This window comes from Phyllobates terribilis, unplaced genomic scaffold (genome assembly GCF_046119375.1).
Source record: "Phyllobates terribilis strain yellow unplaced genomic scaffold, ASM4611937v1 Scaffold_3__8_contigs__length_932513732, whole genome shotgun sequence".
NCBI lineage: Eukaryota > Metazoa > Chordata > Amphibia > Anura > Dendrobatidae > Phyllobates > Phyllobates terribilis.
This window is the reverse complement of record NW_027362763.1, coordinates 314,667,568-314,690,240: the sequence shown is the minus strand read 5'-3', so window position 1 is coordinate 314,690,240 and position 22,673 is coordinate 314,667,568. Positions and strand designations below refer to the sequence as shown.

At 47.7% G+C, this 22,673-nt stretch overlaps 1 protein-coding gene across 1 annotated transcript in view; it reads left to right on the top strand.

Moving 5' to 3' along the window:
* The window catches only part of LOC141259291 (T-kininogen 1-like), a 162,887-nt gene that overhangs the window by 71,204 nt on the left and 69,010 nt on the right, over nucleotides 1-22,673 (top strand). The window contains exon 3 of the mRNA XM_073675003.1: nucleotides 1,813-1,900. Within this exon, the coding sequence (XP_073531104.1) occupies nucleotides 1,813-1,900 (88 nt within the window). The remainder of the gene's footprint in view (nucleotides 1-1,812; nucleotides 1,901-22,673) is intronic.

Here is a 22,673-nt window from a genome sequence, read left to right as displayed (position 1 = left end):
CCATTACAGAAGATTAACTTTCCTCTCTACTCTCCAGATCACATCTCACCACTTGTGCTCTTGACCCAATCCCGTTCCACCTCATCCCAAACCTCACCACAGTCTTCATCCCAACCCTAAACCATCTTCAACCTATCACTAACAACTGGTGTCTGCCCCTCATGCTTAAACCATACCTCAATCACAGCCATCCTTAAAAAGCCTTCCCTTGACACCTCCTCTGTGTCTAGCTATCGCCCCATACCACTTCTCCCTTATTCATCAAATCTACTGGAACAATACTTTCATCTTGAACCTATCCTTCGGCTCCCTCTTTCTCCATTTACACCATGGATGCAGACCACATCATTTCACTGAAACTGCCCTGACTAAAGTCACCAATGACCTGCTAACATCCAAATGCAAGCAACACTACTCTGTCCTCCTTCTCCTGGACCTGTCCTCTGCCTTTGACACAGAGGACCATTCACTCTTACTATAGATTCTCTCATCTCTTGGCATCACAGACTTGGCTTTATCTTGAATCTCTTCATACCTAATAGACCGAACATTCAGTGTCTCCCACTTACACCAGGTCCTCATCTCACCCCCTATCTGTAGGTGTTCCCCAAGGATCAGTTCTAGGACCCCTGCTCTTCTTTATCTACATCTTCGGCGTGGGACAGCTCATAGAGTCCCACGGCTTTCAGTATCATTTATGTCCTGATGACACACAGATCTACCTCTCTGGACCCGATATCACCTCTTTACTAACCAGAATCCCACAATGTCTATCCGCTATTCCATACTTCTTTTCTACTAGATTTCTAAAAATAAACATGGACAAAACAGAATTGGTCATCTTTCCCCCATCTCACGCAACCTCCCAAACAGACCGATCCATCAAAGTCAATGGCTGCTTACTCTCCCCAGCCCCGCAAGCTCACTGCCTCGGGGTAACCTTTGATTCTGATCTCTCCTTCAAACTGCATATCCAAGCCCTTTCCACCTCCTGTCGACTCCAACTCTAAAATATTTCCCGGATCTGTACATTCCTTAATCAAGAATCTGCAAAAACACTAGTGCATGCCCTAATCATCTCCCAACTCAACTACTGCATGCAACCTCCTGCTTTGTGGCCTCCCTTTCAACACTCTTGCTCCCCTCCAATCTATCCTAAACTCTGCTGTCTTACTAATCCACCTGTCCCCCTCTATTCCCTGGCCTCTTCTCTCTGTCAATCCCTTCACTTGCCCAGAAACTCTAGTTCAAAACCCTAACCATGACATACAAAGCCATCCACAACCTGTCTCCTCCATACATCTGTGACCTAGTCTCCTGGTACTTACCTGCACGCAACCTGCGATCCTCACAAGACCTACTTCTCTACTCCCCTCTTATTTCCTCTTCCCACAATTGCATACAAGATTTCTCCCGTGCATTTCTCTACTCTGGAACTCAGACTTTCCCCTACCATGGAAACCTTCAAAAGGAACCTGAAGTCCTACCTCTTCCCACAAGCATACAACCTGCAGTAATCTTCACTCCACCTTACCGCTGCATGATCACCTCTACCCTCACCTACTGTATCCTCACCAATCCCTTGTGGACTGTAAGCCCTCGCGGGCAGGGTCCACTCTTCCCCTGTACCAGTTAGTGACTTGTATTGTTCAAGGTTATGATACTTGTTTTTTATTATGTATACCCCTTTTCACATCTAAAATGCCATGAAATAAATTGCGGTATAATAAAAAATAATAATAAAAATAAATATTTATGTAGAAATAAATTATAACATTGAAACAATTGGTATAAAAACATTTTTTTTTGCAGCATCAAGCCAAATGTTCAGCACATGTTCTGATCAATGATGACCTAAAAGTCAGAAGGGTGGAGTCTCAAAATTGCAGCATTCCTAAAGGTACATCATTTAGTCTTGGATAAGGTATACTATTATATTATTTGTTGCATATATACTGATAATTACAGAATGTTTTGTTGATTAATATAATCACCATAATGCAGCTATATTTTACCACCATACTGTTGGTTGATGAAAAACCACTACTGGTATATGGGCTATGTCACTGATTGGCAGCTTTCTTTCTATGCACAATAATTAGGAGAAAGGTGTCAATCAGCAGTGGGAGGGCGGATGGAGTGCTGGCATTACTCTGCAACTACCAAAAATGAAAAAATGTAATCGGTTAGGCTACGTTTACTCATCCATGTGAAATGTCTGTACACTGCACAATTACTTCTTTACAAAACAACCAATTCTGATCTATATATACTCAGTTTAGAGAATGCACTAATACAATTTTTGATTAAAAACATGAATTTTTATTATAAACAATATTTAAAAATTATTAAAACTATACATAGCAGGGAATTTCAAGAGTATAGCCAACTGACAGTGTCTGACACTTGTATATCATGCATACATATAAAGGAAAGCATATGCTAGCATCTCAATGGTATTAGAGTAATTTTTACAATAAAGTTAATTATACAATGAATCAAAGTGCAAGTGCTATATGGAAGGTTTGTATACATTCAAGTAAAGAATATGACTCTAAATGCAGTAGAATGTTCTCTAAGATGCTCAATATGATTGGTATTGACCCAAGTGGGGGATATATCCATTAGTGCAATAGAGTGTTCCCCTATAGCACTTGCACTTTAATTCATTGTATAATTAACTTTATTGTAAAAATTACTCTAATACCATTGAGATGCTAGCATATGCTTTCCTTGATATGAATGCATGATATACAAGAGTCAGACACTGTCAGTTGACTATACTCTTGAAAGTCCCTGCTATGTATAGTATTAATCATTTTTAAATATTGTTTAAAATAAAAATGAATATTTTTAAACAAAGATTGTATTAGTGCCTTCCCTAAACTGAGTATACAGGTGCATCTCACAAAATTAGAATATCATCAAAGTTAATTTATTTCAGTTCTTCAATACAAAAAATGAAACTCATATATTATATAGAGTCATTACAAACAGAGTGATCTATTTCAAGTGTTTATTTCTGTTAATGTTGATGATTATGGCTTACAGCCAACGAAAACACAAAAGTCATTATCTCAGTAAATTAGAATACTTGATAACAACAGCTTGAAAAATGTTTTTAAAATCTGAAATGTTGGCCTACTGAAATGTATGTTCAGTAAATGCACTCAATGCTTTTGCATCAATTACTGCATCAGTGCAGTGTGGACCTGTATATGGTTTGTTTTGTATATTGATCTGAAGGTTAATGTACTCGTGCTCTGACATACTGGGTATAACAATTACTTTTTTATTGGACAGTGCACAGGCACAGACCCATAGAGTTTCATGGATCTATTTGCACATCTGTAAAAATCATGGATCCGATTGTGAGGTCCCTGAGACTCCGAATAGGTCCTATTCTAAATCGATTTTGAGGATCTTAATAGGATATATTCAATAGGTCGGTGTGCACTCAGAGAAAATATTTCACTTCACACGGATGTGTAAATGTAGCCAGTGACGTAACTAGAATCTGATGGGCCCCGGTGCAAGATTTGGACCTGGGCACCTCCGCATGTTGGTCAGATGTATGGGCCCCTGCAGTGTACTAAATCCTAGAAAGACATAAATGTTGCTCCCACCTCTCATTGTGTAGTAATGTTTCCCATTCTGTACTAATGTCTCCCATTATGGGCCCCTTTCTGGTATATATGTCCCTCATCCTGGGCCCCTTCATAGTATATGTCCTTCATCCTGAGCACATTCCTGGTGTATATATCCCCTATCCTGGTATATATGTCCCCTATCCTGGGCCCTTTCCTGGTATACATGTCCCCCATCCTAGTATATATGCTCCCCATCTTGGGTTGCTTCCTGGTAAATATGACCCCCATCCTGGGTTCCTTCCTGATAAATATATGTTCCCATCCTGGTATATATGTCCCCCATCCTGGGCCTGTTTCTGATATATATGTCCCCCATCCTGGGGCCCTTCCTGGTATATATGTTCCCCATCGTGGGCCCCTTCCTGATATACAGTCATGGCCAAAAGTGTTGGCACTATTGAAATTGTTCCAGAAAATGAAGAATTTATCCCAGAAAATTATTCCAATTACACATGTTTTGTTATACACATGTTTATTTCCTGAGTATTGGAACAACACAAAAAATAGAGAGAAAAAGACAAATTGGACATAATTTCACACATCTCTCCAAAAATGGGCTGGACAAAATTGTTGCCATCTTTCCAAAATTTGTGGGTAAACAGCTTTGTTTCAAGCATGTGATACTCGTTCAAACTCACCTGTGGCAAGTAACAGGTGTGTGCAATATGAAAATCACACCTGAAACCAGGTAAAAAAGGGAGAAGTTGACTCAATCTTTGCAGTGTGAGTCTTTGTGTGCTACAATAAGCATGGAGAATTGAAAGAGGAGAAGAAGACTTTCCAAATCAAAATTGTTGAATAATATCAACAATCTGAAGTTTACAAGTCCATCTCCAGAGATATTGATGTTCCTTTGTCCATGGTGCACAACATAATCAAGAAGTTTACAACCCATGGCATGTAGCTAATCCCAGTGGACATGGACGGCAGAGAAGAATTGATGAAAGGTTGCAACGCAGGATAGTCCGGATGGTGAATAAGCAGCCCCAATCAAGTTCCAAAGAAATTCAAACTGTCCTGTAGGCTCAGGGTGCATCAGTGTCAGCGTGAACTATCCGTCGACATTTGAATGAAATCAAATAGGAGGTTGCTGTGAATAATAGTGACCTACAGGCCCGCTATTTGAAACTGTGGTTTTCCGTTACACGTATCACATATAACTGCGCTCCAAATTCAGCCATTTCTGGCCTCCATTTACTGTACATTTTGTTGCAGTGTGTCAGTGAAGCTATTAACACGAGGTCACTGAGAAGAATAGTATTAGTAAACTACAGGCCCGCTATTTAAAACCATAGTTGTCCGTCAGACGTATCACATATAACTGCGGTCTAAATTCAGCCATTTCTGGCCTCCATTTACATTTTGTAGCAGTGTCCCAGTGAAGCTATTCACACAAAATCGCTGTGAAGAATAGTAACCTACAGGCCTCCTATTTAAAACAGTGGTTCTCCGTCAGACGTATCACATATAACTGAGGTTCAAATCCAGCCAATTGTAGTGAACATGGAAAATATTGTCCTCCATTTAAATTGGCAAGGCGCGTGGCAAGGGACGGGGAAGTGGACGTGATGGTGATGATGCATGCAGAGGCCGAGGCCGTGGGCATGCTGAAATGGTGCCACAACAAACACCCACATCCTGTCGCTCGACCTTCCTGTCCCAATTACTAGGGGACTGCAGAACACTACTATTGAATACAGAGCAGTGTCAAAAGGTTGTTGGTTGGATAGCAGATAATGTTTCCAGTCACTTTGACAGCACCACCACCACCCTGTCTTCCACATGGTCAAGTCTCAGTAGCTGTGAGTCTGGACCGCATATTCCTTGCCCTGATCCTCCTTCCTCCCACCATGCCGAGTGCCCGGAGACAACTGATCCCACACTTGGACACTCAGAAGAGCTTTTCACTTTTCCATTTATAGATTCGGGCCTCTCGCCCGGCCAGCTTCAAGCGGGTCAAGAGGAGAACGCGTGTAGAGATGCCCAAATATTTGAGCAGCCACGGTCACATGAAGGCAATGGTGGGAAAGTGCAATTTCTGTCGCAAGAGGTGGATGATGATGAGGCACAATTGCCAGAATGTCAGGAGGAGTATCAGGGTGCGGAAGTGGATGACGAGGCGGTGGCTGATCTAGTAACTGACCCAACCTGGCAGGGGGACATGCAGAGCGAGGACAGTAGCACATGGGGAGGGAGGCGTATTACCACAACAGGCAGGTACAAGCAATGTGGTGGCCGCAGACACAAGGTGGGTGTAACATCCCTGGCGGCATGCTTGCATAGTGCATCACCTCCCACTATGCAAGACCGCAATCTTACCTGTCAGTCCAGCCTGCAAATCTTGCTCCAGTTCATGCTGTGTGCATGTCTCGTGACTGACTGTTTAGGGCGGCGGCCCGGTTACTTCCTGATTCTTATAGCTGCTGTGGGCGCACCCCTAATGCATCTCCAGCCTATTGCTGTGAGTCACTGGATATTTAAACCTCCTCCACCCAGTAGGAGGTGCCTGAGCAACACTAACATTCAGTGTGCTCCTTAACTCTGAAGTTTCCAGGTCCAGTTCTGTGTCTTCTTGTCTGTTCCCGCCATCTCTAGGGGCTGCTTACCCAGACCTGTTATCTATGACTTCTTGTCCGTTTCCGCCTTCTCTGGGGGCTGTATACCCAGGCCTGTTCTTGTATCTCCTTGCAGTAGCAGTTCCTGTCTGAACTGTATCCTAGCCTGTCACCTGTTTGTCTCTATGTCCGTACCTTCCCTTTTCCTGCAGTATCTGAACCTGCACCTAACTCCAACTCGTTGTCTCTGTACTTCTGTTTGTGAGTTTTGTGTCCACTCGCTACTTCATAGGAAGTACCTTGTGTGTATCAGGTTCTGCTTGTCCGTTTTCCCTTCCTCCGTATCTTCCTGTATTTTCCAGTCTGTTCCATGTGAAGAGAGCCCTGTCCTCTCTGCCTTGTCCACTGCACCTGCGGTTTCCCTCTGCTCTATCTTGCCCACCGCTCCGGTGGTTTCCCTCTGCTCTGACTTGCCCACCGCTCCGGTGGTTTCCCTCTGCTCTGACTTGCCCACCGCTCCAGCGGTTACCCTCTGCTCTGCCTTGCCCACCGCTCCGGCGGTTTCTCTCTGCTCTGACTTGCCCACCGCTCCGGCGGATTCCCTCTGCTCTGCCTTGTCCTCCGCTCTGGCGGTTTCACTTTACTCTGCTTGTCTACCGCATCTGCGGCTCTGTTCCTGTCTCCCAGTCTGTACTGGACCCTATCCAGCCTGCGCTCCAACCTGCTAGTACCTCCCGGTCTGCACTCCAGCCGTGCATGCCAGTATCTCCCTGTCTGCATACCAGCCATGCTTGTCAGTGCCCACCTGTCTCCATACCAGCCGTGCTTGCCAGTGCCCACCTGTCTGCATACCAGCCATGCTTGCCAGTGCCCACCTGTCTGCATACCAGCCGTACTTGCCAGTACCTACCTGTCTGCAGTGGGATCACTAATCACGCTCACGCCAGTCAGTCCAGGCGCGAGCGTAACAGTGGGGAAGGGTTTCCCGTAACATCAACACGACAGAAGCTGTCAGTACAACTGTTAGGTCTTCCTGAGTCTGGTTGTTTTTTAAAGATTCTGCAGATAATCCCAAAAAGGTCATAAGCACCACTTGCCAGGCCAGCATCAGTAGGAGTAGCAAAACTAGCAGCCGACCACCAGCAGCATCATCAGGCACATGGCAGCAAAGCACCCGACTAAGTGGACCGAACCCCAGGGCCCAGAAACAGTGTCTGCGGGTGACACCACTGCTTCTTCTGCTGTTGTGCGTGCACGCCAATCCCCTGTCCATGGTGCATGCAAAGATGTCTTCCGCTCTGCACCTGTCATTGCACACTCTCAACCTACCCCAGTCCTTGGAATGCAAGCGTAAATACGCAGCCAACGCCCCACAGGCCACACTACTAAATTCACACATTTTGTGAATGCCTGCGCTCAAAATGTTGCCTTTTAGGCTCGTGGAGACAGAAGCTTTCCGCAACCTGATGGCGGCAGCTATCCCTCGGTATTCGGTCCCCAGCCGCCACTATTTCTCCCAGTGTGCCATCCCTGCATTACACAAGCACGTGTCCCGCAACATTAGCCGTGCCCTCAACAAAGCAGTTCCTGGGAAAGTCCACCTAACCAAGGACACGTGGACAAGTGCTTGTGGGCAGGAACAGTATATTTCGCTGATGGCACACTGGGTTAATATGGTGGAAGCCGGGACCCAGTCGGACCTTGGAATGGCACACGTCCTCCCGACGCTGAGGATTGCTGGCCCCCACATTCTACAGCTCCTGCACCTCTTCCTCTCCAGCCTCCATCTCCGAAATGACCACATCAGTCACAAGCTGGAAGCACTGCAGTACTGCCTCAGCCAAGCGGCAACAGGCTGTGCTGAAGCTAATGTACTTAGGTGACAAACCGCACAATGCTGAAAAGTTGTGGACAGCTCTGAAAGAGCAGGCAGATCTGTGGCTGACACAGCTGACCCTACAGCTAGGTCATGTGTGACAATGGCCAGAACCTGGTCGCGGCTCTGAAGCAAGGTGAGCTCACACACGTACCATGCCTTGCCCATGTGCTTAACCTCGTGGTTCAGCGGTTTCTCAAAACCAGATCTGCTTGTCAAAGTACACTGTGTCTGTGCTCATTTTAGAAAGTCAGCTACAGCTTCTGCCAACCTTGCCGTGCTTCAACAGCATTTGCAGCTTCCAGCTCACCAACTGGTGTGCGAGTCCCCACGCGTTGGAACTCTACATTGCAGATGTTGGGAAGGATTTGTGAGCCAAAGAGGGCAGTTGTTGACTACCAGCATCAACACGGCCGTTGGTATTCAGGTCAGACTCCACACATAAGACCTCAGGAGTGGACATGGATGTCAGCCATCTGTACTATACTCCAAAACTTTGAGAACTCCACTAAGATGGTGAGCGGCAATGACGCCATAATTAGCATCACCATCCCGCTTCTTTGTCTTCTGAAACGCTCTCTACTCACAATTAAAGAGGATGCATTGCAGGTGGAGCACGATGAGATGGAACAAGGAACCATACAGAGTGATTCCACACAGCCCAGCCTTATCACATCCTAACGTGGATTGGGTGACAATGAGGAAGAGGGGGAGGAGGAGGAGGAAGAACAGGAGCTAGTTTCCTGCGCTATAGACGGTACTACCTGCACAACTGTCATACCGTCTGTTCAGCGTGGATGGCCTGAGGACAGGGAGGAGGATGAGGGGGAGAGCATGGTCAGTCGTCCTCTTGGTGAAGACACGGAAGTCTTGCCTGTTAGCAGTCTGGCACACATGGCTGAGTTTATGTTACGCTGCCTTTCCCATGATCCTTGCATTGTCCAAATTTTGGGTGACAGTCATTGCCACACACTTCAAAAACAAGATTGACCAAACACAGCAAGTCTTTACTGTCTGACCATCACAATCCCTTTGTTTTCCACACCATTCCCCTATTCCCATAACCTCCCTTCCCAACATCACGGAAAGAGACCTTACTCGTCTCCTCTCCAAATCACACCTCACCACATGTGCACTCGACCCCATCCCATCCCACCTCCTCCCCAACCTCACCCCCACACTCATCCCATCCCTAACCCATCTTTTCAACCTATCGCTATCTTCTGGTACTTTCCCCGCTGCCTTACAACATGCCACAATCACACCCATCCTCAAAAAGCCATCCGTTGACCCAACCGCCTTATCCAGCTATCGCCCCATATCGCTTCTCCCATTTGCCTCCAAACTCCTTGAGCAACAAGTTCACGCTGAACGTTCCTCCCACTTCTCAGCTAACTTTCTCTTCGACAACCGACAATTCGGCTTCCGTCCCCTCCATTCCACCGAAACTGCCCTTACCAAAATCACCAATGACTTACTTACAGCCAAAGCTAACAGACAATTCTCTGTACTCCTTCTTCTTGACCTGTCCTCTGCTTTCAATACAGTTGACCACTGCCTTCTACTACAGATCCTCTCTTCTTTTGGCGTCAAAGACCTTGCCCTATCTTGGATCTCCTCATACCTTTCTAAGCGCATATTTAGCGTCTCCCATTCCCACACTACCTCCTCACCCGCCCCCTCTCTGTTGGAGTCCCTCAATGCTCTGTCCTAGGACCCCTACTCTTCTCAATCTATACCCTTGGCCTGGGACAGCTCATAAAATCTCATGGCTTCCAGTACCATCTATACGCTGATGACACCCAGATCTACCTCTCTGGCTCAGATGTCACCTCTCTGCTGTCCAGAACCCCAGCATGTCTAGCAGCCATATCCTCCTTCTTCTCCTCCCGCTATCTCACACTCAATGTGGACAAAACTGAACTCATTATCTTTCCCCCATCTCACATATCTTTCCCACCTGAACTTTCTATCACAATAAATGAGATCACTCTTTCCCCTGTACCGTCAACCGCTGCCTCGGAGTAACCCTTGACTCTGCCCTGTCCTTCAAACCCCACACCCAAGCTCTCGCCACTTCCTGTTGCCTCCAGCTCAAAAATATTTCCAGAATCTGTCCTTTCCTCAACCCTCAATCTACTAAACTGCTTGTGCATGCCCTCTTCATCTCCTGCCTCGACTACTGCAACATCCTCCTCGGTGTCCTACCTGCTAACACTCTCGCACCCCTCCAGTCCATCCTTAACTCTGCTGGTCGACTGGTCCATCTCTCACCTCGCTACTCCTCTGCTACCCCCCTTTGCAAATCCCTTCACTGGCTCCCATTTCCCCAGCGTATCCAGTTTAAACTACTAACACTGACCTACAAAGCCATCCTTAACCTCTCTCCTCCTTACATATCTGAACTAATCTCCCGATATATTCCCTCACGTAATCTCCTCCCAGGACCTCCTCTCCTCCACACTTATTCGTTCCTCACGCAATCGCCTCCAAGATTTCTCCCGAATATCCCCCATCCTATGGAATTCTGTGCCTCAACACGTCTGATTATCCGCCACATTTGGATTCTTCAGACGGAACCTGAAAACCCATCTCTTCAAACAAGCTTTCAGCCTGCCATGACCTTGCTTGCTGCCACCTCAACAACACCAGAGCTACTGCAACCCCTCAACCTACTGTCTCCTTCCCTATTCCTGCAGAATGTAAGCCTGCAAGGGCAGGGTCCTCTTCCCTCCTTACCAGTCTATCATTGTTAGTTTGTTTACTGTAAGTGATATCTGTATTTGGTATGTAACCCCTTCTTATGTACAGCGCCATAGAATCAATGGCACTATATAAATAAATAATAATAATAATTACTGTTGGTGACACTTCAAGACCCACGCTACAAGGAGAACTTTATATCTCTTATTCCCACGGCGGACAGGCCTAATAAAATGGGGCAGTAACGGAAGGCCCTTGTTGCGGAATTATTAAACAAATTCCCATCTGAAAACGTTGGCGGCAGAGGTCACAGTTCGTTGGACAACCAAGGAGTACAGGTGAGAGACACACAAATCCAATCCAGCAGAGGCAGGGGAACACTGTCAAAGTTCTGGGACAATTTTATCAGACCCTCCCATCGCACAGGCCCTGTGATGCGAGGGGTACACTCACAAGGAGGGAAAAGTTTGGGAAGATGGTGAGGGAGTACCTTGCCGACCATACCAACGTCCTCCATGATTCTTCTGTGCCATATAATTATAGAGTATCCAAGCTGGGCACATGGCATGAACTGGCTCTCTACGCCTTGGCGGTCCTGGCCTGCCCTACTACTAGCGTTTTGTCAGAGCGGGTTTTTAGTGCCGCTGGTGGAATTATAATTGATAGGCGCATCGGCCTGTCAACTGAAAATGCTGACAGGCTGACTCTTATAAAAATGAACAAGGGCTGGATTGGGCCAGACTTCTCAACACTACCTTATGATAGCAGCGTAACATAAACTCAAATCCAGTGTCTTTTTTTTGGGGAGGTCTATTCCCATGCACCTCTTCACACCCAGACATGGGTATATGCTTCCTGATTTTGTCTATTTGCTCTTGTCCTCCTCCTTCTCCATCACCATATCATTCACCACCATATCTACCATATTACCTCCTCTACATCTCTTGCAAGGGGCATTGGAGTGCCTCCAAATTTTTGGCAGCCGTTGCATTCACTGCATAGACAAACAGTATTGGAGACCCACTTCCTAATAATGGGAACATTGTTTTCAGGAGGCCCTCCTCTACGTCTCTTGCAAGGGGCATGGGAGTGCCTCCAAATTTTTGGCAGCCATTGCATTCACCACATAGGCAAACAATATGGGAGACCCACTTCCTAATTATGGGAACATTGTTTTCAGGAGGCCCTCTTTTATGTCTCTTGCAAGGGGCATTGGAGTGCCTCCAAATTTTTGGCAGCCGTTGCATTCACTGCATAGGCAAATAGTATGGGAGACCCACTTCCTAATAATAGGAACATTGCTTTCAGGAGGTGCTCCCCTACATCTCTTGCAAGGGGCATTGGAGTGCTTCCAAATTATTGGCAGCCATTGCATTTACTGCATAGGCAAACAGTATGGGAGACCCACTTCCTAAAAATGGGAACATTGTTTTCAGGAGGCCCTCCACTACGTCTCTTGCAAGGGGCATTGGAGTGCCTCCAAATTTTTGGCAGCCGTTGCATTCACAGCATAGGCAAACAGTAAGGGAGAACCACTTACTAATAATGGGAACATTGTTTTCATGAGGCCCTCCTCTACCTCTCTTGCAAGGGGCATTGGAGTGCCTCCAAATTTTGGCAGCCGTTGTACTCACTGCATACCCTATAACTGTATAGCACACCCGCTCCTTTCTAATGAAAACATGTCGTACTCATTACTGAGGCCCACCTCTATGTGTCTTTAAATTGTTATTGGGGTTTTTCCTAAAATTAGGCAGCCGTTGTACTCACTGCATACCCTATAACTGTGTAGCATACCCGCTCCTTTCTAATGGGAACATGTCATACTCGTTACTGAGGCCCACCTCTATGTGTCTTTAAATTGTTATTGGGTTTTTCCCAAATTTTGGCGGCCGTTGTAGTCACTGCATACCCTATAGCTGTATAACAGACCTGCTCCTTTCTAATGGGAAACATGTCATTACTGAGGCCCACCTCTATGTGTCTTTAAATTGTTATTGGGGTTTTTCCTAAATTTTGGCAGCCGTTGTACTCACTGCATACCCTATAACTGTATAGCAGACCCGCTCCTTTCTAATGGGAACATGTCGTACTCATTACTGAGGCCCACCTCTATGTGTCTTTAAATTGTTATTGGGGTTTTTCCTAAATTTTGACAGCCCTTGCAGTCACTGCATGGGCATTACCACTATAGGAGACCTGCTCCTTTATAATGGGAATATTTTTTTACTGAGGCCCTCCTCTATGTCTCTTTGAAGGGGTATTGGGGTGCGTCCAAATTTTTGGCAGCCCTTGCAGTCACTGCATACGCAATAATAGTATAGGAGACCCACTCTTTAATAATGGGAACAACAAAGCATAGCCGGCTGATGGCCCTCTAACAATAGTGAAAGCCGACTGCTGGCCCTTTAAGAATAGTAAGGGCCCCCTGATGGCCGTATAAAAATAGTCTTTGTGACTTTCAGAGTCCCTCCTTTATAAATGAAACAGGATGTGTCTGATCATGTCTCACACACCACATGGTCAGATAAGGTAGTTCCCCATGCTGTCATTTGAGCACTGTTCCTATCGATTTGGGCAATTTTTAGGCCCTCTGCAGACCTCCGGGGTGAGCCGCCGGAAAAATGCTTGAGTTTCCCATATACTTACATTGGGCTCGTTGCTCAGACCGAGCACTCGAGCATTCCAATTTGCTCGACTCGAGCAACGAGCATTTTAGTGCTCGCTCATCACTACTGGCAAGGCTTTCTAAGACTGCCCCTCGCCCGGTATAGTTAATAGACAATTTATTTCCCCTTCTCTTTGGTAGATCATTTTAAACTGCCAATCCCTGAATTCTAGTGCATTTTTATAATTTATACAGTTGTGCCAATTCCTGCTGATTTTACTGATAAATCTTGTGAATTCTGTGACTGTATTACAGTATACGTGTTTTATCAGTAATATTAGTTTGTTAAATAAAGGAAATAGACTGTTGCTCCACCTGTGTCTCCGCTGTTGCATTCCATTACCTGATGACTAGTGTTGAGCGATACCTTCCGATATCGGGAAATATCGGATCGGATTGGATCGGACCGATACCGAAAAAGTATCGGATATCGCCGATTCCGATACCGGAAACCAATGCAAGTCAATGGGACATAAATATCGGAATTAAAATAAACCCTTTCTTTCCTTGTAGGTTATTTCTACATGAAGGAAAACAACTAAGAATAATGTAGAATGTATTGGGGGAGGTGGGGGAGACAATAAAGGCATAGCGGTTTAGCCCAGTCAAATGGAATAGCAGGAATTACTATTTTTTTATTATGTTCTGAGTTACGGAAATATTATCTATGTTAAGTATTTTTATATTTTGTCACATATTTATGTTTCACTACTTCCATGCTCTTCACCTTCTTTTTTACTTCTCCCACACTTTCTCCTTCATCATCCTCAGCATCTTTTTCATCCACTTCTTCTTCACCTTCTTCTTCTTCACCTTCTTCGTATTATTCTTTTTTTTACATTCTTCATATTCTACTTCTTCATCTTCTTCATATTCTTCTTCTTCATCATATTCTTATTTGTGACAGGCATTCCTGTAGTTGTTATCTATAAAAGGTTGGACATTACACCTTTCGTTCTGCCCGTCACAAAAGATTTACAACAGGATTTGTCCGCGTTCAGTTTGGCCTGCAGCAGCAGGTCTTTTCCAGGGGCACCACGAGGACTCACCCCCATACACTGCTTAGTCATCTTCTGCTTATAATTTAGATATTATCTTTTGCTCTGATTTTTAGTCTTATGCTTAATGTTCTTCCGCTTTTTGTTCTGCAGCTTCTTGTATTTCTGCTTCTTGGTTTTCTGTCTCTTGTTCTTCTGTATCTTGGTGCTTGTCTTCTCTTTTTTGTCCTCTTGGTCAACTTCTTCAGGGTCATCTTCTTGGTCTTCTTCGGGGTGGTCTTCAGGGTCGTCGTCTTCGGGGGTCCTCGTCTTCGGGGTCCTCGTCTTCTTCGGGTTGGTCTTCTGGGTCCTCGTCTTCGGGGTCCTCGTCTTCTTCGGGGTGGTCTTCAGGGTCCTCGTCTTCTTCGGGGTGGTCTTCAGGGTCCTCGTCTTCTTCGGGGTGGTCTTCAGGGTCCTCGTCTTCAGGGTCATTGTCTTCGGGGTCCTCGTCTTCTTAGGGTTGGTCTTCAGGGTCCTCGTCTTCAGGGTCCTCGTCAGGGAGATCCAGAGTGATTACCAAGAACCATTTCAAAAAGCTTGAACTTGGAAATGTAGCAGAAGGTACAAGAAAGCTGAGGAACTACCGAGGACCAGCTGACGGTACTGGAACCCGGATGGGTAGCAGAAGGTACAAGAGCCAATGGAACTACCGAGGACCAGCTGATGTTACTGGAACTCGGTTACTAAGCAGGAGGTACCTGTGCCAGAAAGCACTACCAAGGACCAGCAGACGTTGGTGGAACTTGGATACCGAGAAGGAGGCACCTAATCCAAAGGCACTGCCGAGAACCAGCTGACGGTACTGGAACCCGGATGGGTAGCAGAAGGTACCCATGTAAAAAAAAGTTCAAGGCCGCGAGCCGGCCGCAGTTACCAAAACCCACAGTCCTACAGGGGGTGCTTGTCCTATTGGCACTATGGAACCAGCCTTCATTGCCAGATCCCGCAGCCCACATAGGAGTCACCTAAACTGCAGGCACCATAGAGTCGGCTAACCCGACCGCAACACGACAGGACAACGCATTGGAGGCAAAGTGACGTTGACACTACCCGGAAACAGCTGGCGTGCTGGAACCAGGCTGGGCAGGAGGGAGTACCCGTGCCAAAGACACTGCCGAGAACCAGCTGACGGTACTGGAACCCGGATGGGTAGCAGAAGATACAAGAGCAAATGGAACTACCGAGGACCAGCTGACGGTACTGGAACCCGGATGGGTAGCAGAAGGTACAAGAGCCAATGGAACTGCCGAGAACCAGCTGGCGGTGCTGGAGCCCAGGGTAAATACTAAAAACAGAGGAGCCAGAGGTGTATTTGGAGGAGGTTTTAAATCCGTAGTACAGTGGATGTGGACAAAGCAGGAGAATTTGCCGGACACACAGCTGGGGATCAGCTGACGTTACTGAACCCCAATAACACTGGAGCAAGCGTTGACTGTGCAGACGGCACTTCTGAGCAGCAACTAGCGGTATTGGAGCCCAGGGTAAATACTAAAAACGGAGGAGCCAGAGGTGTAATTGGAGCAAGTTTTAAATAAGTAGCACAGTGAATATGGACAGAGCAGGAGAAATTGCCGTGAACACAGCAGGGGAACAGCTGACGTTACCGAACCCCAATAACACCGCAGCAAGTGTTGACTGTGCAGACGGCACTTCCGAGCGCCAACTGGCGGTGCTGGAGCCCAGGGATAAGAATGAAAACAGAGGAGCCAGAGGTGTAATTGGAGCAACTTTAAAATGTGTAGTACAGTGGATGTGGACAAAGCAGGAGAAATTGCCGTCCGTACAGCAGGGGAACAGCTGACGTTACCGAACCCCAATAACACGGCAGCAAGTGTTGACTGTGCAGACGGCACTTCTGAGCAGCAACTAGCGGTATTGGAGCCCAGGGTAAATACTAAAAACGGAGGAGCCAGAGGTGTAATTGGAGCAAGTTTTAAATAAGTAGCACAGTGAATATGGACAGAGCAGGAGAAATTGCCGTGAACACAGCAGGGGAACAGCTGACGTTACTGAACCCCAATAACATGGTAGCAAGTGTTGACTGTGCAGACGGCACTTCCGAGCGCCAACTGGCGGTGTTGGAGCTCAGGGATAATACTGAAAACAGAGGAGCCAGAGGTGTATTTGGAGGAGGTTTTAAATCAGTAGTACAGTGGATGTGGACAGAGCAGGAGAAATTGCTGTCCGCACAGCAGGGGAACAGCTGACGTTACTGAACCCCAATAACACGGCAGCAAGTGTTGACTGTGCAGACGGCACTTCCGAGCGCCAACTGGCGGTGCTGGAGCCCAGGGATAAGAATGAAAACAGAGGAGCCAGAGGTGTAATTGGAGCAACTTTAAAATGTGTAGTACAGTGGATGTGGACAAAGCAGGAGAAATTGCCGTCCGTACAGCAGGGGAACAGCTGACGTTACTGAACCCCAATAACACGGCAGCAAGTGTTGACTGTGCAGACGGCACTTCCGAGTGCCAACTGGCGGTGCTGGAGCCCAGGGATAAGAATGAAAACAGAGGAGCCAGAGGTGTAATTGGAGCAACTTTAAAATGTGTAGTACAGTGGATGTGGACAAAGCAGGAGAAATTGCCGTCCGTACAGCAGGGGAACAGCTGACGTTACCGAACCCCAATAACACGGCAGCAAGTGTTGACTGTGCAGACGGCACTTCTGAGCAGCAACTAGCGGTATTGGAGCCCAGGGTAAATACTAAAAACGGAGGAGCCAGAGGTGTAATTGGAGCAAGTTTTAAATAAGTAGCACAGTGAATATGGACAGAGCAGGAGAAATTGCCGTGAACACAGCAGGGGAACAGCTGACGTTACCGAACCCCAATAACACCGCAGCAAGTGTTGACTGTGCAGACGGCACTTCCGAGCGCCAACTGGCGGTGCTGGAGCCCAGGGATAAGAATGAAAACAGAGGAGCCAGAGGTGTAATTGGAGCAACTTTAAAATGTGTAGTACTGTGGATGTGGACAAAGCAGGAGAAATTGCCGTCCGCACAGCAGGGGAACAGCTGACGTTACTGAACCCCAATAACACGGCAGCAAGTGTTGACTGTGCAGACGGCACTTCCGAGCGCCAACTGGCGGTGTTGGAGCTCAGGGATAATACTGAAAACAGAGGAGCCAGAGGTGTAATTGGAGCAACTTTAAAATCTGTAGTAGTGAGAATGTGGACAGAGCAGGAGAAATTGCCGTCCGCACAGCAGGGGAACAGCTGACGTTACTGAACCCCAATAACATGGTAGCAAGTGTTGACTGTGCAGACGGCACTTCCGAGCGCCAACTGGCGGTGTTGGAGCTCAGGGATAATACTGAAAACAGAGGAGCCAGAGGTGTAATTGGAGCAACTTTAAAATCTGTAGTAGTGAGAATGTGGACAGAGCAGGAGAAATTGCCGTCCGCACAGCAGGGGTACAGCTGACGTTACTGAACCCCAATAACATGGTAGCAAGTGTTGACTGTGCAGACGGCACTTCCGAGCGCCAACTGGCGGTGTTGGAGCTCAGGGATAATACTGAAAACAGAGGAGCCAGAGGTGTAATTGGAGCAACTTTAAAATCTGTAGTAGTGAGAATGTGGACAGAGCAGGAGAAATTGCCGTCCGCACAGCAGGGGAACAGCTGACGTTACTGAACCCCAATAACACGGCAGCAAGTGTTGACTGTGCAGACGGCACTTCCGAGCGCCAACTGGCGGTGTTGGAGCTCAGGGATAATACTGAAAACAGAGGAGCCAGAGGTGTAATTGGAGCAACTTTAAAATCTGTAGTAGTGAGAATGTGGACAGAGCAGGAGAAATTGCCGTCCGCACAGCAGGGGAACAGCTGACGTTACTGAACCCCAATAACATGGTAGCAAGTGTTGACTGTGCAGACGGCACTTCCGAGCGCCAACTGGCGGTGTTGGAGCTCAGGGATAATACTGAAAACAGAGGAGCCAGAGGTGTAATTGGAGCAACTTTAAAATCTGTAGTAGTGAGAATGTGGACAGAGCAGGAGAAATTGCCGTCCGCACAGCAGGGGAACAGCTGACGTTACTGAACCCCAATAACATGGTAGCAAGTGTTGACTGTGCAGACGGCACTTCCGAGCGCCAGCTGGCGGTGTTGGAGCTCAGGGATAATACTGAAAACAGAGGAGCCAGAGGTGTAATTGGAGCAACTTTAAAATCTGTAGTAGTGAGAATGTGGACAGAGCAGGAGAAATTGCCGTCCGCACAGCAGGGGAACAGCTGACGTTACTGAACCCCAATAACACGGCAGCAAGTGTTGACTGTGCAGACGGCACTTCCGAGCGCCAACTGGCGGTGTTGGAGCTCAGGGATAATACTGAAAACAGAGGAGCCAGAGGTGTAATTGGAGCAACTTTAAAATCTGTAGTAGTGAGAATGTGGACAGAGCAGGAGAAATTGCCGTCCGCACAGCAGGGGAACAGCTGACGTTACTGAACCCCAATAACATGGTAGCAAGTGTTGACTGTGCAGACGGCACTTCCGAGCGCCAACTGGCGGTGTTGGAGCTCAGGGATAATACTGAAAACAGAGGAGCCAGAGGTGTAATTGGAGCAACTTTAAAATCTGTAGTAGTGAGAATGTGGACAGAGCAGGAGAAATTGCCGTCCGCACAGCAGGGGAACAGCTGACGTTACTGAACCCCAATAACATGGTAGCAAGTGTTGACTGTGCAGACGGCACTTCCGAGCGCCAACTGGCGGTGTTGGAGCTCAGGGATAATACTGAAAACAGAGGAGCCAGAGGTGTAATTGGAGCAACTTTAAAATCTGTAGTAGTGAGAATGTGGACAGAGCAGGAGAAATTGCCGTCCGCACAGCAGGGGAACAGCTGACGTTACTGAACCCCAATAACACGGCAGCAAGTGTTGACTGTGCAGACGGCACTTCCGAGCGCCAACTGGCGGTGTTGGAGCTCAGGGATAATACTGAAAACAGAGGAGCCAGAGGTGTAATTGGAGCAACTTTAAAATCTGTAGTAGTGAGAATGTGGACAGAGCAGGAGAAATTGCCGTCCGCACAGCAGGGGAACAGCTGACGTTACTGAACCCCAATAACATGGTAGCAAGTGTTGACTGTGCAGACGGCACTTCCGAGCGCCAACTGGCGGTGTTGGAGCTCAGGGATAATACTGAAAACAGAGGAGCCAGAGGTGTAATTGGAGCAACTTTAAAATCTGTAGTAGTGAGAATGTGGACAGAGCAGGAGAAATTGCCGTCCGCACAGCAGGGGAACAGCTGACGTTACTGAACCCCAATAACATGGTAGCAAGTGTTGACTGTGCAGACGGCACTTCCGAGCGCCAGCTGGCGGTGTTGGAGCTCAGGGATAATACTGAAAACAGAGGAGCCAGAGGTGTAATTGGAGCAACTTTAAAATCTGTAGTAGTGAGAATGTGGACAGAGCAGGAGAAATTGCCGTCCGCGCAGCAGGGGAACAGCTGACGTTACTGAACCCCAATAACACGGCAGCAAGTGTTGACTGTGCAGACGGCACTTCCGAGCGCCAACTGGCGGTGTTGGAGCTCAGGGATAATACTGAAAACAGAGGAGCCAGAGGTGTAATTGGAACAACTTTAAAATCTGTAGTAGTGAGAATGTGGACAGAGCAGGAGAAATTGCCGTCCGCACAGCAGGGGAACAGCTGACGTTACTGAACCCCAATAACATGGTAGCAAGTGTTGACTGTGCAGACGGCACTTCCGAGCGCCAACTGGCGGTGTTGGAGCTCAGGGATAATACTGAAAACAGAGGAGCCAGAGGTGTAATTGGAGCAACTTTAAAATCTGTAGTAGTGAGAATGTGGACAGAGCAGGAGAAATTGCCGTCCGCACAGCAGGGGAACAGCTGACGTTACTGAACCCCAATAACATGGTAGCAAGTGTTGACTGTGCAGACGGCACTTCCGAGCGCCAACTGGCGGTGTTGGAGCTCAGGGATTACAGTTCAGGTGGTAGAAACATGAACAGAACAGGAGACCTGGATACTGTTGCCAACCAATTATTTATTCTGGAAGAGGACTGGCAAATTCATGAGAGATCCAGGCCTTGTTCATTTTGAGAAAAGTAAGCCGGTCAACGTTATCGGAGGATAGTCGCATGCGACGGTCTGTTAGTACACCACCTGCGGCACTAAAGACGCGTTCCGATAATACACTAGCAGCAGGGCAAGCTAGCACCTCCAGTGCATACTGACTAAGCTCTGGCCATGTATCCAGCTTACAGACCCAAAACTTGAAGGGAGAAGAGCCGTCTGGGAGTACACTAAGAGGGCAAGACATGTAGTCTGTCACCATCTGACGGAAACGTTGCCTCCTGCTGACTGGAGCCGTCTGTGATGGTGTAGACATTTGTGGCGGCGGGGACACAAAACTTTGCCACATTTCGGCCATACTGGTCTTGCCTTGTGCTGAGGCGCTGCTTCTGCTCCCTCTTTGTGCAGAGCTTCCTCTACTGCCTCGACGCACTGAGCTGCTTTGTAAAGCACTAGCAGCACTGCTCTCGGTTGGAATGGAGAACATGATGGAATGCACCAGTGCGTCTTGGTACTCCCGCATTTTACGCTCCCGGTTCAACGGTGTTATAAGGCTTTGTAAGTTGTCCCGGTAGCGAGGATCTAGGAGGGTGGACACCCAATAATCAGCCGTGTTGAGAATGTGGGCGATGCGGCGGTCGTTTCTCAGGCACTGCAGCATGAAATCAACCATGTGCTGCAGACTGCCAACTGGCCAAGAAACGCTGTCCCCTGCTTGAGGCGTGATCTCTGCCTGCTCTGCATCACCCCACCCTCGCTCTAGATACTGACTACTAGAGCATTGTGTACCTCCCTCCTCTGGACAGATGTCTTCCTCATCCATTGACTCCTCCTCATCCTCCTCACAAAGTGTCCCCTGCCTAGGCCTTTGTGAGGAACCACGTTGCGCAGACTGTAGAGAAGCAGATGGCATTTGTGACTCCTCATCCTCCACCTCTTCCAAAACCTCGTCCCTTAGTGCTTGCAGTGTTTTTTCAAGCAGGCAGATAAGGGGGATAGTCATGCTGACTAGTGCATCATCTGCACTCGCCATCCGCGTGGAATAATCGAAGGCACGCAAAACGTGGCAAATGTCCTTCATAGAGGCCCACTCAGTGGTGGTGAAGTGTGAACGGCGCGCACTGCGACTTGTTTGCGCCTGCTGCAGCTGGTACTCCATTACTGCTGCCTGCTGCTCACACAACCTCTCCAACATATGTAACGTTGAATTCCACCTGGTGGGTAGGTCACATATGATGCGATGTTCCGGAAGACATAATCGGCGCTGCAGAGCTGCAATGCGTGATCTTGCATTGCTGGAACGCCGCAAGTGAGCGCACTCTATGCGGACCTTGTGAAGCAGTGCATCAAGATCCGGATAGTCCCTCAAAAAAGTCTGCACGACCAAGTTGAGCACATGTGCCAGACATGGGATGTGAGTGAGGTTGCCTAGGCCCAGAGCTGCCACCAGATTTCGGCCATTGTCACACACTACCATGCCTGGCTGGAGATTCGCTGGCACAAACCACACGTCACTCTGCTGCTTGATGGCATTCCAGAGCTCCTGCGCTGTGTGGCTTCGATTCCCCAAAGAAATTAATTTTAATACGGCCTGTTGACGTTTGGCCACGGCTGTGCTCATATCGGTCATCATAACAGGTAACCGTTCACGGGTCGATGTGGAGGTAGACCGTGACGGCTCCTGCAGCGCTGATTCAGAGGAACTGGAGTATGAGGAGGAGTCAATGTGTACAGACTGGATTCCTGCAATCCTTGGAGTTGGCAGAACACGTACAGCGCCACTCTCAAGATCTGTACCCGGCTCCACAACATTTACCCAATGGGCAGTGAGGGAAAGGTATCGTCCCTGTCCATGCTTACTGGTCCACGCATCAGTGGTCAGGTGGACCTTGCTACTGACGGCGTTTTGTAGCGCATGTTTAATTTTTCCCTCCACATGATGTTGCAGGGCAGGGACGGCTTGCCTGCTGAAATAAAAGCGGCTGGGCACGTTGTATTGTGGGACTGCCAATGCCATAAAGTTACGGAATGTGTCAGTCTCCACCAGCCTGAATGATAGCATTTCAAGGGCCAGTAGTTTAGCAATGCCAGCATTCAGAGCCTGTGCTCGGGGGTGGTTTGCCGAGTATGGGCGCCTTTTC